This window comes from Aulonocara sp. 'chitande type north' Nkhata Bay, linkage group LG3, assembly GCF_057382095.1.
Source record: "Aulonocara sp. 'chitande type north' Nkhata Bay isolate Kocher_YH1m ecotype deep benthic linkage group LG3, A_spYH_male_GT1.1, whole genome shotgun sequence".
Lineage (NCBI taxonomy): Eukaryota > Metazoa > Chordata > Actinopteri > Cichliformes > Cichlidae > Aulonocara > Aulonocara sp. 'chitande type north' Nkhata Bay.
The window spans coordinates 52,759,962-52,774,565 of NC_141346.1; the positions used below are offsets into that span (position 1 = coordinate 52,759,962).

General features: G+C 40.3%; 1 protein-coding gene across 2 annotated transcripts; it reads left to right on the top strand.

Moving 5' to 3' along the window:
* On the top strand, positions 1–9,832 carry il13ra1 (interleukin 13 receptor, alpha 1). 2 transcript variants are annotated; one of them, XM_086285229.1, is made up of 10 exons: positions 1–272; positions 801–943; positions 1,601–1,718; positions 1,838–1,937; positions 5,210–5,397; positions 5,758–5,891; positions 6,927–7,056; positions 7,356–7,452; positions 7,577–7,652; positions 7,865–9,832. In XM_086285229.1, exons 1-10 carry the CDS (start codon positions 215–217, stop codon positions 7,958–7,960), a joined length of 1,140 nt encoding a protein of 379 aa, XP_086141355.1. In that variant the 5' UTR covers positions 1–214; the 3' UTR covers positions 7,961–9,832. The 2 variants fall into 2 exon arrangements, with proteins under 2 accessions (XP_086141355.1, XP_086141356.1); XM_086285230.1 differs by having other exon boundaries at positions 1,604–1,718.
* Positions 9,833–14,604: the final 4,772 nt, after the last annotated feature.

Genomic DNA, 14,604 nt, shown 5'->3' on the forward strand with positions numbered 1-14,604 from the left:
TTTTCTGTGCCTTCCTCCCAAGAAGCTGGAAGCGAAAGTAGATCAGAGACATGGCAGACGTCTCTCTGCTTTTGCCTTCTGAACAGCTGTGACCACACAGAGTCTGAGAAGCAGGGGACCCCGTTTCAAGAGCGCTTCCCCCGCTCTCCTCACAACAGAAACTCAGGAGATAGAAAGTTTTCAGGGGGAGAGCTGAACACACGGGATCAGCAGGATGTTCCCAAGTTTGTTAGTTCTGTGCTGCCTGTCTCTGACGATCGAGTCCAGTCACGGTAAGACGATCTACACGTCCACGCTTACAACACATTTACCTGGGTTTTTGTTATTGCCTGCTTCTTTGACACCTTTTCCCAGTTTTCTCGCTCGGGTCATTTGCGGTGATTCCCACTAGTGACGTCACGTCTGGCATTCGCCACTGTGTAGCGGAACAGTAAAACGGACTCTGGAAAAAGAGAAAACTTTGTGGGAGAATGTGTTTCGTGTAAATCGCGCGTGTAAATCCTCTCAGCGCACCCCCATGTTAGTATTCCAATCCGGATTCTGTTTACGTGACAGAAACAGGAGGAATCTGACTTTTTTAAATTATCCACGTAGAAATCCGAAAGCAGGATCAGATCTGGTAAATAGACTGTTCAGCAGTCGAAGTGTGCGTAACAGCTGTGCCTTGAGGGAAAGATTTTTTTCCCTCCTGAGTGACTGGCTCAGCGCAACAGCTTGCTTGGCGAGCCACATAAATCGTCTTTATTCGCTGATCCTGCAGATGTTGACTCATTTTCTGTTCTTTCTCCTCCTTCACTAAGGCGAAATCTTACCACCACGAAATGTGTCCCTGCGGAGGATTAACGACTTTGATCATAACGTGACCTGGGTACCACCAGAGAATTCTGTCGATTACCAGTATAAAGTGTCTACAAATACAAACGGACAAAAATATGAATCCACTGTAAGTACGCTTATATGTGTATATGCTTACTTTAAAACCTCGTATATTCATTGTGATTACACAACGTTTATACCCCATAATTTAAAAGTCTTTCATCAGTTAATAACCAATAATTCCCGGAAAGACCGCTGCTAAGAGACTGCAAGTAATCTCAACCACCTCCTGGAAGTAGAGGCTCATTATTTGCATACTGCTGAAAAACATTTTCAGATATGAAAAGTAGGTTTGAGTAATTTCTAGATTTTGTATAGACAACCGCTATTTTAAGTTTTGAGGGGAAGACTGTGTTGTGTTGCAGCGTACCGTTTCTCCAGCTGCACTCTTGTGGACCTCACATGTTTTAAGCCATGACAGCTATAGCTGTGTGTATGTGTGGCACTGAGTCCTGGGCTTTCTAGATCTCGCGTGGTAACCGGACCACTGTTGTCTTCACCCTCCACATCTTCTCTCAGCCTTTGGTGTTTCTCGGGCGTCTTGTGTTCCTTCTTCCTGATGTTTCTCTCTCGGTATTGCTACATCTATTACCACAACCCTTTTGTTCTGCATGTACACCACAACTATGTCTGGTTGGTTAGCCAGTTCTTCAAACAAAAGCTCTGGGATTGGTTTAGACTGTTTACTCAAATTAGTTTTTTTCTTCTCTTTTTCTCTTAATAGCAGGGCACTTCCTTAGTTTTGAAGGGGTTAATGAATGGAAACGTCTTAAATGTGTCTATCAGAAGTTTTTGGAATAAGTCATCAAGCGAGCCAGTGGTCGTCAGTGAAACTAATCCAGGTAATTCTCACCACTGACTCTGCTTTGTTGTAAAAAAAATGCTTTTGAGCCACATATGAAGCAAATTGCTGTCTATGTGTTTGATTATTAATCTGTGTCTGTGTCTCTGTCGCTCTCAGAGCTGGTGACAGATTTTCAGTGCTACGTCCACTCCCCAAAGCAAACAAACTGCTCATGGTCACCAACCGGTATCGCCGCAGATCTCCGTTTCTTCTACAAGTATGTGCTTTTTTATTATGCAGTTTAAAGAAATAGAAATTCAGCATTACGCAGTACAGGTAGTTTTGTAATTTTGCAACACTTCCTGATAGTCAGTGGTCACTCTGAGCTGAAGTGGAAGTAATGAGCCAGAGTTCAATCAGGGCTAAATTCTTGTGTTTAATGGCTCTGTCTTTTTTGCCAGCTGCAGGCTGTTTGTTGGGGGTGTGGGGATTTATGCATACAAAACCAAACCATATTTGGCAATGTAACATTAAATGAAGAGGGTTAAGTGTTAACTCAAGCCAACTGTAACACGCCGGAGCCCTGATATCCCAATGGACTGCCGTTTAAGGTCATGTATTTAAATAGGCAAAACCTAAGCAAATTAAGTAAACGTCTTCACAAACTTGAAACAAATACGTTGCAAGTAAAAAGAAAAAGAAAAAAAGAAAAAACAAAGAAACCCAAAAGCAAATACTGAAATGAACTAAAGCAACACAGCGGTTTTCTGCATGACAATCCATAAAAATGAAGTGATCTTGGACACAAGTGGGGATCATGTATCCAAACGCATTTTTATTTATTTAACTTTTATATTGCCAATCCAGAGCATAAGATATGTTACCAGTTTACATAGGAAACCCAAGACCTGCTGAATTGTACAAAGAGAAACTCTGCTGCTCGTTCAGTGTAGTCCTATTGCCCTCTTTTGTTTTAAAGGGCACACAGAATTATCATAAATAATAATTTAACACACATATAAAGGAAGTGGCAGCTTCCCACTCTCACTCTCTTTGTCACATCAACAGCAACATGACTTTATATTAAATGTATGAGCCTCACCAAAGGGGAGGGGAGATGTGTCATGAGAGAGCATAAGAACATTTCTTATTAGAATGAGCAGCAGGACTCAGTTACACATTAACTCAGTTTTTGCATTGGCTGAACAAAACCAGAATTATTCACCCCTGCTCTTACCTAGGGCTGTCCCAGGGGAGGAACCTGGAGGCAGGTCTGTGCTCTGACACAGAAGTGCTCTTTTGGGGTAAAATGGTACATTTAATGTGCAGCTTGGTGATTATTTAAAGGGCACCTGCATTAGAAGAAGGTATTTTAAATTTTCATCCACACTGCCCGGTAGCCAGTGCATCAAAGATAATATTGGAGAGGTATATGTTTAATCCGTCTGGGCCACAGAGCTCCACTGTTATCCATGACCCTAACACTTAAATGAGGTGTTTCTGCTGTAAATAACCTACCACACCCTGCGGAGTCAACTAACTTAGATAAATGTCTCGCGAGCTGTCGAGCGTAAAGTGAGAGGTTTCTGTATTACGAAAGTGGCTCTGTTTTTAACTGGCTAAATCACTACGCTAACTTGTAGCGAACACGTAACAAGTTCAGGAGCAGAGCATTTCTTTGTAAATCGGCTATAAGCACCACATTTTCACTGAGTCTTTTATTTACATCATTTCAAGTGTATTATAAATTCTCTACTATATATATATAATGGTGTTTTATATGTGCAGGTTGTTAGGCGTGAATACTAAAACCACTGAGTGAAGAGCAAACTGTGCCTAGTGTGGGTGAAATTTCTGTTATTAAAGTCTGCAACACAGTCAGCTGTGGTCAAGCTAATGTAATTGCTGGATGCAGGAAAGCTAACACACATCAAACATCACAGTTCTACAGTCACGAGAGCGCTAACCTTGGGATTTCCCAGCGTCCCTTTGATAACATCACACACACTCTTTGTATCTTTTCAGTTACAACAGTCTTTTGTCCCACCCGGGCTGTTGCTGGCCAGGGAAGACTTTCCCACTATCTATTTTCCAGGCAGCACCTGGCACTGGTCTTCTTGTGAGTTTCCCTAACAATTAGAGGTTAACTTAGTGAAACATCGTTAAACATATCTAAGAAGTTTTCACCAGGTCATATTGACACACACACATCCTTCATCTAAGAAGGAAAAGGTCAAACTAAATCCAACAGTAAAGTTCTACAGACCTAAATCTAAATGTGAATTTTCCCCCGTTACACTAGCATTATAAGGAATTATAATCATTATATCCTCATATCATTATAAGGGAATGGGTAGGGGGCGCTCACGGGGATCATTTTTTGTGGAAGAAGAGTCTTATGACCTGTGAAATGCTGCTTTTTATATGAGCACGCTCAGAAGCTGAAGCAGAAAGCTCTGCTTAACAGTGATAACTTTGATCTCCAGCAGGGGTTTTAGGTTCAAACTTTTACTTGCAGTATACCCCTCTGACTCGTTGATTGAGATGACCTCTGGGAAGGTTGTATGTACATATTGGCATTCACTTGGAGAGTGTTATTCCTCACTGTCCACTGATTTTGTCAGGATGCTGTTGAAATTACTCAAAGATGTGAGAATTGTGTGTTTAAGTTGTTGCTTCAAATGTGTTATGACTGCACTCTTGTATCCAAAGCACAAAGGCTAACTTTCACAATAGCGCATCTATTGCCTCACCCGTCGACATCGTCGAGAAGTTCATTGTCAACATAAACTTTTTAAAGTGTCTCAGATAACGAAGGTGACAATGACATTATTATGTGCATATATCATGGTATTTGCACAATATTGTTACCAAGACGAGACTGAATCCAGAAGTCACTCCTGTTTTGTTAGGCTGCAACAAAGACCCATTTTCCTATGAACTTTTGTCTTCTTTGTTTCCCAGTGAGAGCACAAATAAGGAAGTAAAAGAAACTGTTTAATTATACAGTTTCATAGATGTTAAATTAGTATCTTAAATTAAAATGTTTTTGTTTTTTGCATCACAAAACTTTACAAAACATTGCATAAAACTGCAGCATCGCTAGTCCACGTAGCAAAAGGCTGTAGTTCTAATGAATGCGTTGACACTCTAGGTTTCAACACATTCATGCGTCACAATTGTGTCCAAACTTGTACTGTAGGTACAAATATTGTACATGGTATTGATAACTGGCTGTTTCCCACCGGGTGGCTTCTTTGTTAAACACAGTTATTACATTTTGCATTTAAAATATCCAACAAAATGTCACGAGATTAAAGAAATACTTCAAATTTTATTATTTTATTCGGTGGCTGAGTCCCACAGTCTATGTGATGCTGTTGTTGCACATTAGCAAGAAACACATTTCCCCTGCTTATTCTATTCACCAGCACCGAGAGGCAAAAGCATGCCAGTGTCTTATTATTAGTTCATTGTTTTGTCCTTTCCTTTTGGAATATACCGTGTGTTGGTAGAAAAGTAAATCACCTTTTTCTTTATGTTTCCAAGGTCTGAGGTTGAGTGGGATGAAATCGTCAGTGGAATAGAAGAATGCCCATCGTATACTTACACTGATGATCTGAGGACTGGCTGTTATCTGCCAGTGAGCACACAACATATTATAAGCGTCTTGTTTAACACAACACTGAACAACAAAACTGTCAGGAACACCTTCCTTAAACGCCTCATTCGCTTTGGTAAGCTGTGTAGTGGTCAGTGCTAATTCAGAATTTAAAAGTAATGCGAGAGGAAACTTGTGTTGAAATATTTTGTGCTTCCTCATTCAGTTTCTGGGGTATAATTGGTTCTTTCTCTCCTTTCTTGGAAATATTTTAGCTGTTATCATGGTGTGTGTGTGTGTGTGTGTGTGTGGGGGGGGGGGGGGGGGGGGTGGCATGCATCTGTGTGTATCTAGCACTGTGTATTTTATGACACAATCTAGAACTACCAACTTTTCGAAAGGCAAAATACACACTGTTTTGCATTATGATTTGCATTTAAGGCACCTCTGGCTAGCTTGTACTAACTGCAACATCTGTCTGTTATTCTCTGTGCAGTGAGACCACCGCCCCTTAACTGGAAAGTCGAGAAAAGTGGGAATCAATTTAATATTACTTGGTACCCTCCTGAAGTGATTGCACAGGACGAGTGGGAATATATAATAAATTACACTAAGTGTGGTCAACTAAAAGTAAGAATAACAACAATACTATCTTACTTTGTCTGTCACGTCCATTAGTTTAAAGTAATGTGTGTTACGATTGTGTTAAAAAACGAATAACTGAAAGCACTTAGAGCATAGGTGTCAAACTCTGGCCCGCGGGCCAAATTTGGCCCACAGCCTAATTACATTTGGCCCGTGAAGCCATACCAAATTACTATTAGAGCTGGCCTACTGGTATTATACAGCTAATATATATATTGTTTAGTATTAAGCTTTGCTTGTTCCATATTCAGTTTTTCAGCAAAACGTGTTTGAGCACATAAGAAAAGATTCATTCTTATATCTGGAGGAATAAATATATTTCAAAAAATACTAACGTTAGCCCGCGACTTTGTTCCAGTTTTGAATTTTTGCCCACTGTGTATTTGAGTTTGACACCCCTGACTTAGAGAATGAGTTCCAGCATTAGAGTGAAGTTGGAGGACACGGTAAGGAGTTCAAAACATTGTGTGGGAGCTCATATAAGACATGGGGTCCTTTGTGTTAAAAGACATCTGTTAGAGGCTAACTCATATTTCAGTGGACAGATTATATAACCTTTTTTTTTTTTTTTTAACTGGGAAAGTCTTGGAATCCCAGAGGGGGAGGAGGAAGTGGCTAAGGATCAGCTTCCAGGGCTCCCTCTGGAACAGGACTTAGCTTAAATACAACCTTAAGCCATGCTAGCATGATAGCTCTTGGTTTGGGAATAATGGTAGCCATCATATCCAGAGAAAATAAGAAGAGAAAATAAGGAGAAAATTACAGACTTTTCTCCAAGCAGCTAAAGCAGCTTTTTATTTAAAAAAAAAACAAACCCTCATCAGTTATAGTGGCGGTTGTTATTATATTTGGCAGAAATCGACAGGGTCCCAAGTAGATGAGTCCAAATTAAATATTTAAATTTGTCCTTTATGGTTACGTGCTGAATTTTGCAAACTCACTGATGTTTCTCTCAGGATGAAGTTTTAATCAACTGATTCAAGGCTCAAATCGATGGTTTCCCTCAAACACTTTTCACAGAGTCCAATAATACTAAAAGAAAAAACATCACACGAGCTGGACCGGGTCCCTCACTGTAGCTACAGCATGGCTATCAAAGCAAAGTATGGAGAAAAAGGAGAAACACCGTGGACCGACCAACAGTATTTTGGTAAAGTCATTTTCTGTTTTGTGTCTTTTTTCTAATCTTGTGTTAATAAAAAACAGAATGCACTGACTTATTATTTGTTTTTAGATTATAAAGGCCATACATTCTTCTCTGGGGTGGCTCTAGTGCAGGTCATCTGCTAATCAGAAGATAGTTTTATCCCTGGGTGTAAATGGATGAATGAAGCCGACATGTTATTTTCTCTATTAAAAAAAGCTGAAAGGGGAAAGTAACATCAAAGGCTGAAACATGAAACAGTTTCATTGTTGCTGAAATGAATGCTTATATGTGTTTGCATGCAGAAGCAGACTCGGGCTTCAGTCCATTAGTGTTTCTTGCGATTACAGTCCCATTGGTGGTTGCCACCCTGACAGTCCTGACTGTGATGTGTTACCAGAAGTAAGTAAAAAGTCTCTTCTTCTTACTGAATGGATCCTGTTGTTCGTTGGCTTTGTTTTGGTTTTATTTTGTTCTGTTTTTTTGGGGCTGCGCTAACCTCTGATATCTAACTGTCTTTGTGTAGAAACAAGGATACTATCTTTCCCAAAGTACCAGAGCCTCGGGATCTCCTCAGTGATATCTGCGACAACAACAATAAGGTGAGTTTTTTGCTCTTAGGTGTACTTGTGTGCTCATTTCTCCTTTTCTTTTTCTTTGTAAGTGCATGCTTCTCATAATCACCGAGGTACTGCAAATTCTTAGAACTGCATTTGTTGTTGTTGTTGTTGTTTTTCTTTGAATGCCAGGCTACAGTTGGCTTTCTCTTAAACACTATCACATTTTCTTTTCTACTTCTTCTTCCTCTTTTCAGACGGCCCTGTGCAACTTTCAGGCCATGGCGGTGGAAGAAGACAACTGTAAAATTGCTCTTGTGGTAGAGCCCAAAATCAACAAGCCAGACTGGTGATAAGTGCCCGACGTCCCCTCGTGCTCCCAAAGAAGAAGAGCAACTAGAAGCAGCTGCTGCTGCTTCAGCACTTTGTATTTAGTGCTGCTAAAATCTGATGCCATGAATCTCACAGGGAAATACAACACTGCATGTCTTTATCATCCCTATGGAGTGACACACAACATATACCAACGCATTAAGTTGATTCTGTATTCACAGCAATGCTCCCATGGCATTTTGATCCCTTATCAACATGCTTTGTTTGCACACCGAAGTGGTTCCTTTTTTGGAAATCATGTCGGTTACATAATCGAGCCTAACACAAACGTCCATTTTAGTGCAGGGTCACAGCTTTGCATTGCACCGCCATGTGTCAGATACTGTGAGGCTCTTTGGACCCGTCTGCTGCTGATACAGATGAAACAACAACAACTGCAACCCCATCGGCAGCAGACAGTAGGCGGTTGGTCGTGAGCTGAGCCTGAATGTTGAGTCAAATCAGAACAGCGTCATCCACGCATGTATCCCAACAGACTTACTACCTTTGCACCGCTTACAGGGCTGCGAAAAAGCATTTGCCCCCTTCCCGATTGCCACACTTAAATGTTTTATCAAGGAAATATTAGCATTAGGTAACACAAGTGAATATAAAATGCAGGTTTTAAATAATGATTTCATTCATTAAGGAAACAAATCTATCCAAAACTACTGTTTCCTATGTAAAAAAAGTAACTAAAATGTAACTAAAAAATTGTTGGATGGCCTGAAATATGTAAGTGTGACAATCATTAAGTGGGCAAATACTTTTTCACACCGCCCCAATGGTGTCACTGTCACAGCTTAAATGTTTTTACTTCATATATATGGAAGACTTACTGAGCCAGTCTGCTGTTGACCTGTGAGCACTGTCCCTGTCCAGCTGCCATTAACTGTATTAACTGCCTTGGATTTCTTGCAGCCTGGTATGCTGTACATAAGAAACAAAGACATGCCCAGCTTTCTGAGAGTATACGATGTAATGAATGTATCACTTAGTTGCCTACTTTACTAAGAGTAAAAAACAAAAAAACAGGGAACAGATTTGCCGTCTTTTGTTTTAGACGGCCAGAAGGCTGAAAGGTTATACCCACATGTCCTTATGAATCATCAGCCTCATTGTTTGGTCTGTTAGTGGACAGTAGTCTGGGAAATACCTCATGCTCTTGGAGGAAGGAAATGGTGAACTTTTTATCAGAAGCAGAGGCTGATGATTTAGCTTTTAACAGCACCATGTTTCTCCAGCAGGCCTTTAACAGAGGATATCAGCCTTGATGAAAGGAACACCCTGTGCTTGTTTACCTTTTTACTTTTTTCTCAAGTAGAGATATAAACCACCTTCTTAAGTTTCTTTTTAACTAATGCTTCCACGTTTGCCCCGTAGCCAGTCACACGGCTGATTCGTCACCTCAGTGGTGCTCACGGTCGAACGTATAGTTTGGCTTCTCCTCCTGGACACTTAAACGCAGTGTAAAAACACAGAAGTCTTTGTGTGATAGTGTTTAAATGTTTTGATGAAATTATTATAGTGTTCAATGCTGAAAATAAGTTTATAATCGACTTTATTTTACTTCCTCTGATCTGTTTTTTTTTTAATGTCCCACAAGTAAGATTGTTTTTCTTCTTTTTTTCTTTTTTGTGGTTTTTACACATTTCTCATGAAGTATTGAGTCTTTCTCGTGTTTGTTTGGGTTCATGTGTGGGACTTCCAGATAAGCTAACTGAGCTTAGACTTCATGTGGAAAATACAGAAATCTAATTTCTCCTCTAAGAAATTTGATTTCTGTATTTATACTTAGCCAAAGGAGCTTGCAAAGAAAAGCGTCTGGACTTCTTTAAGTTACTTGAAGACGTTTCACCTCTCATCCGAGAAGCTTCTTCAGTTCTAAGGTCAAATGGTGGAGAGTCCCAGATATAAACCTAGTGGGAGTTTCCCCCCACAGAGGGACAAAAGGACCCCGTGATGATCCTCTAATCGCCTGAGCCAAAGTGTGAAACTGGGTGTGGGTCCCAATCAGCCAGAGTTTCGGGTGAGTTCATTGTGAAACCTGGCCCCACCTTATCATGCGAATTCCTGAGATCAGATGGCCCAGGATGTGAGTGGGCGTTAAGGCGTCTGGGAAGGGATCTCAAAACTGGATTATAGATGGCAGAGAGTTGGTGTCGTAAACCATCTTTCGGTGGTTTACGACCCCTTCCCAGACCCAGATCCCAGATCCCTTCCCAGACGCCTTAACGCCCACTCACATCCTGGGCCATCTGATCTCAGGAATTCGCATGATAAGGTGGGGCCAGGTTTCACAATGAACTCACCCGAAACTCTGGCTGATTGGGACCCACGCCCAGTTTCACACCTTGGCTCAGGCGATTAGAGGATCATCAGGGGGTCCTTTTGTCCCTCTGTGGGGGGAAACTCCCACTAGGTTTATATCTGGGACTCTCCACCATTTGACCTTAGAACTGAAGAAGCTTCTCGGATGAGAGGTGAAACGTCTTCAAGTAACTTAAAGAAGTCCAGACGCTTTTCTTTGCAAGCTCCTTTGACTACGATGACCTGGATGACTGAGAACCTTCACAGACATATTTATACTTACTTTTTTTTGCTCTAAGTCTCAGCAAAAAAAGTGAGTAAGTATTTTCTCCATATGTTTATCATCGTGTTAATTTTAAGAAGACTGTATAATAAATAATGCAAACTTAATATTGTGTGAAATATAGACGGATAATAGATATAGAGAACTAACTGTTTATGTTTCTGTCCTCGACTGTTTCACAAGATTGGACCAAACAAGCCATTTGATGCTGTCTGTCTTTTATTCTTTAAAGTATGCTTCCTGGCAGCTTGCTGCACTCTTCCTGGGCCCTGTTCTAGGAGGGAGGTTCAACAAAACTTCGACTTTAAAAATAAACTCTGAGTTGATTGCCTTTGAAATCGCAATTTTTTTCCCCCTACAGTTTTCAGATCCAGAACAGTTGATCAGAGAAGTTCGATGAACTCTGAGTATATTTACTCTTTCATGTGCGTGTTCAGGATGTTTATTAAGTAGGGAAAGAAAAATCATCATCAATGGAGCTCCATTATCAGGATTGCCCGTGGGTAAATAAACAGCAACGCCTCCGTTTTAATCCTGTGGACCGAGGAATGTGAACACAGCGCAGACTGTGGCATTTATCTAAAAAAAACAAGAGGGGAGAAGAGAGATTGTAATGAGCTTATCATCACTGACAGTACAAAAATTTGAATATGCAACATATCATTTTCCAGAATGTTTGCTGTTATTTACTCAGCTTTAATTTTCATTAGATAAAGCCAGAATCCAGGCCAAATTCAAATTTGCCTCCACAATACGCGAACAGCTACAAGTTCTGCTTTTGCTCATCTTTGCTGTACGTATGTGGCCGGTCTCTCTGGCCACGCGGACAAACACCTGACAGGGGCACAACGTTCTCCACAGCCACTGTTTCTAGATGGCGTGGCAACATGGCGGCTTCTGCAAACCTGTTTATTTTCTACGTTTATGAGAATGCATGAATTTGTTGGCAGAGGTAACTGCACACATTTCAGTGAGCAGGAGGCCAAGATTTTTTTATGTGTCGTGTGTTAGATTGTTTTTCTTTTTTTACACATTTCTCATGAAGTATTGAGTCTTTCTCATGTTGAATTGACAGTTTGTTTGGGTTCATGTGCGGGACTTCCAGAAAAGCTACTTGAACTTGGACTCCAGTTTCATGTGAAAAATACAGACATCAAATTTCTCCTCTAAGTCTCAGCAAAAAAATATGAAAAAGTATATTTTCTCCATATGTTTCTCATCGTGTTAATTTTAAGAAGACTGTATACTAAATAATGCAAACTTAATATTGTGTGAAATATAGACGGATAATAGATATAGAGAATTAACTGTTTATGTTTCTGTCCTCGACTGTTTCACAAGATTGGACCAAACAAGCCATTTGATGCTGTCTGTCTTTTATTCTTTAAAGTATGCTTCCTGGCAGCTTGCTGCACTCTTCCTGGGCCCTGTTCCAGGAGGGAGGTTCAACAAAACTTCGACTTTAAAAATAAACTCTGAGTTTATTACTCTGGGATTGCAATTTCAGTTCCAGAACAGCTAATCAGAGAAGTTCGAGGAACTCTGAGTATGTTTGAAATGTATGTCATGTGCAGATGTAACTGCACACAAATCAGTGAGCATGAGTAAAACATGTTTTTTTTCCTATTCAATAATCTCGAAAAATGTCTAACTGTGCCTTAGTGTCCACTTTTTCTCCGAATAACTACATTTTTAAAATGGATTTCCAAATATTTTTGAACAACAGCAACAAATTTCCTTAATATACTATTGTGTTCTTTATATAGTTATTTTCCCCTTCTGTCATTTTGTCATTATACTGTAACCAACATGCACCTCATTCGTCTGTACGAGTATTACCAGCACATAATATTTTGTGATCGGAATTTCACAATTTTGAATTTCGTAGCAAACGGTTTCTCAGATCCACTTCTGCAAATTATTTTTTCAAGGGTGTCGAGACAGTGTCAAAACTTAGGCAATACCAGCAAAGATTCAGAAGCAAAGCGAGTAAAGGCAGATCAAGTTTCACTGATTAGGGTCGCTGATCTAACAGAAATCAAAACCGAGGTATAGCGGGCTCAAAGAGCGCCATGTGTCTGCTGCTGGACGTAAACGGTTTATTTCCCTCTCTGAAGTTTCAGATCCCCTTAGTAGTAATGGCATCACACAACTTCAGAAGAACATGTTTCTCTTCAGTATAAGAAGGAAGTTGTATAATCTGCTTTAAATAGAAAAATGTGTGACATTGGAGAAACCAAAGATTCTTTTCTATAAATGGTCTTCCTTACGTTTTCTGTGAAGTGGCTAGCTTCTGTTAATCTTTCGGTCTCTAAGCCTGCATGCATGCGATTAATCCAAAGTCCAAATATCAGCACTCAAATTTCAAGCTGAGGGACGTGTCTGTGCTTGTGGACTCTGAGTCTTGTATCCATTTTAAGGATGCCAGTTACATTAGATTTGGGTGGAAGTTCCTTTGCAGGGTAGATGTGGGGAAACCGGGGCTGGTTGTCACATTGCTGGGTGTTGCCACTTTAGAGGCCACTGTGGAATTCTATTGATATCATACAGTTTGTAGTTTTCATGGGTCAGAGTAAGTTTTCTTGGTTTTGATGTTATTGTATTAAAAGATGAGACAATATTAGTCTTTTATAAAATGGTCACTTGTTAAAAAGCTTTGATTTAAATCAGTTTTTCACTAGCCAGCTAAAGGTTAAAACGTTGAGAGAAATGTTTTTGTTTTTCTTTCTTTCTTTTTTGTTTCTTTGTTGGAACAATGGTTTGTGTTGAGCCATACACCAAAGGAAGTATGATGTTGATGTATTGTGTGCCAGAACTGATTACGTGTTGTGATTACCCCTGGCAATTCAGGGAGAGAGTCTAGATCAAGACTAGCAACCTTAAAATGGAGATCCCTGAAAATTTGCTTACCTGGATGATCGAGCACACGTGGAGACTTAAAAAGGTTTAGAGTCGGTTTGATATTGATGTCATTCACTGTGGTTCTCGTGTTTACGCTGCCTTGCTCACTATTGCGCAGGTTACCTTGTGGGAAATCTTGCACAGACTGTTTTTGTCTTTTAAAAGATACAGACAACTGCTTTCATTAAAAAATAATAAATATAAATGTTATCATTGATATTTTTATGGAATGTGGAAGTCGTTTTGTGTCAATTCCTTAATTTTACTTCTCTTAATTCACAATAATTACCATTGCTTGATCAGCAATTCATGCAGAACAAAAAGTGTAGCAACCAACCCTACTGTCAGCAAGACAAGTGTCTCCACAGCTGTACGACGGGACGAAACCCGGAGTGACATGGAATGAATCGAGATGTCTCACTCTGTGGTTTCTGGGGACGTGCACAACTGGATTCTGATGCAACCCTGGTGTAATGCCAGCAGGATGTCAGTCTCTTTAGTGAGTCTGCGCACCATTTCCACTCATAAACATAAAAACGACGGTGACGGTGGCCTGTAAAATTGACATTACACAGATATGAAATACTACACACAACAGCCGACATTAGAAAGCCGTTTCATTTAAGCGTATTAAAGGCCGCCCGCTAAAACAGACGCTTAATTTATGTGACGCTTAAGAAAAGCCTTTAATCGTTTTCGTTTCTAAATCCGTCAACTTACCGACACTCAGCCTAAAAAATAAAACGTTTGGTTATTTTGCTCCCACAAAAACCATTTTCGCTCTGTGGGGCTATTCTAATAGCTTGCGCTAAGATACAATAATAACGCTTAGCGTCTCGATGGTGCAGTTTCAAAATTAAAGCCCCAGTTACGAATACACGTTAAATTATTATCTGCAGGCTTCGCGGCTTTTATTTTTTAACGCACTAAGTCTGGATTTCCGCTTACACACAGGCTAGCTTGACGCACTCCTCCCCTCATCGCTGTACAACAGCGGCCTCTCGTGGTCAAAACAAGGCACTGCCAATATGTCGGCTCAGAGTGGTCCTGATGCTGCGGGGATGCAGAGAGCGGCGGTATGAGAGGATGTGAAGTATGTAAACCTTGGCAGAGAGGGGAAATCCTGGCGCA

Bases quoted from the DNA above. Each gene is read 5' to 3' on its own strand.
- il13ra1 (XM_086285229.1), top strand. From the start codon at position 215: ATGTTCCCAAGTTTGTTAGTTCTGTGCTGCCTGTCTCTGACGATCGAG. The intron at 1,719-1,837 runs GTAATTCTCACC...TGTCGCTCTCAG, and splicing joins CGTCAGTGAAACTAATCCAG to AGCTGGTGACAGATTTTCAG. The intron at 7,057-7,355 runs GTAAAGTCATTT...GTTTGCATGCAG, and splicing joins GACCGACCAACAGTATTTTG to AAGCAGACTCGGGCTTCAGT.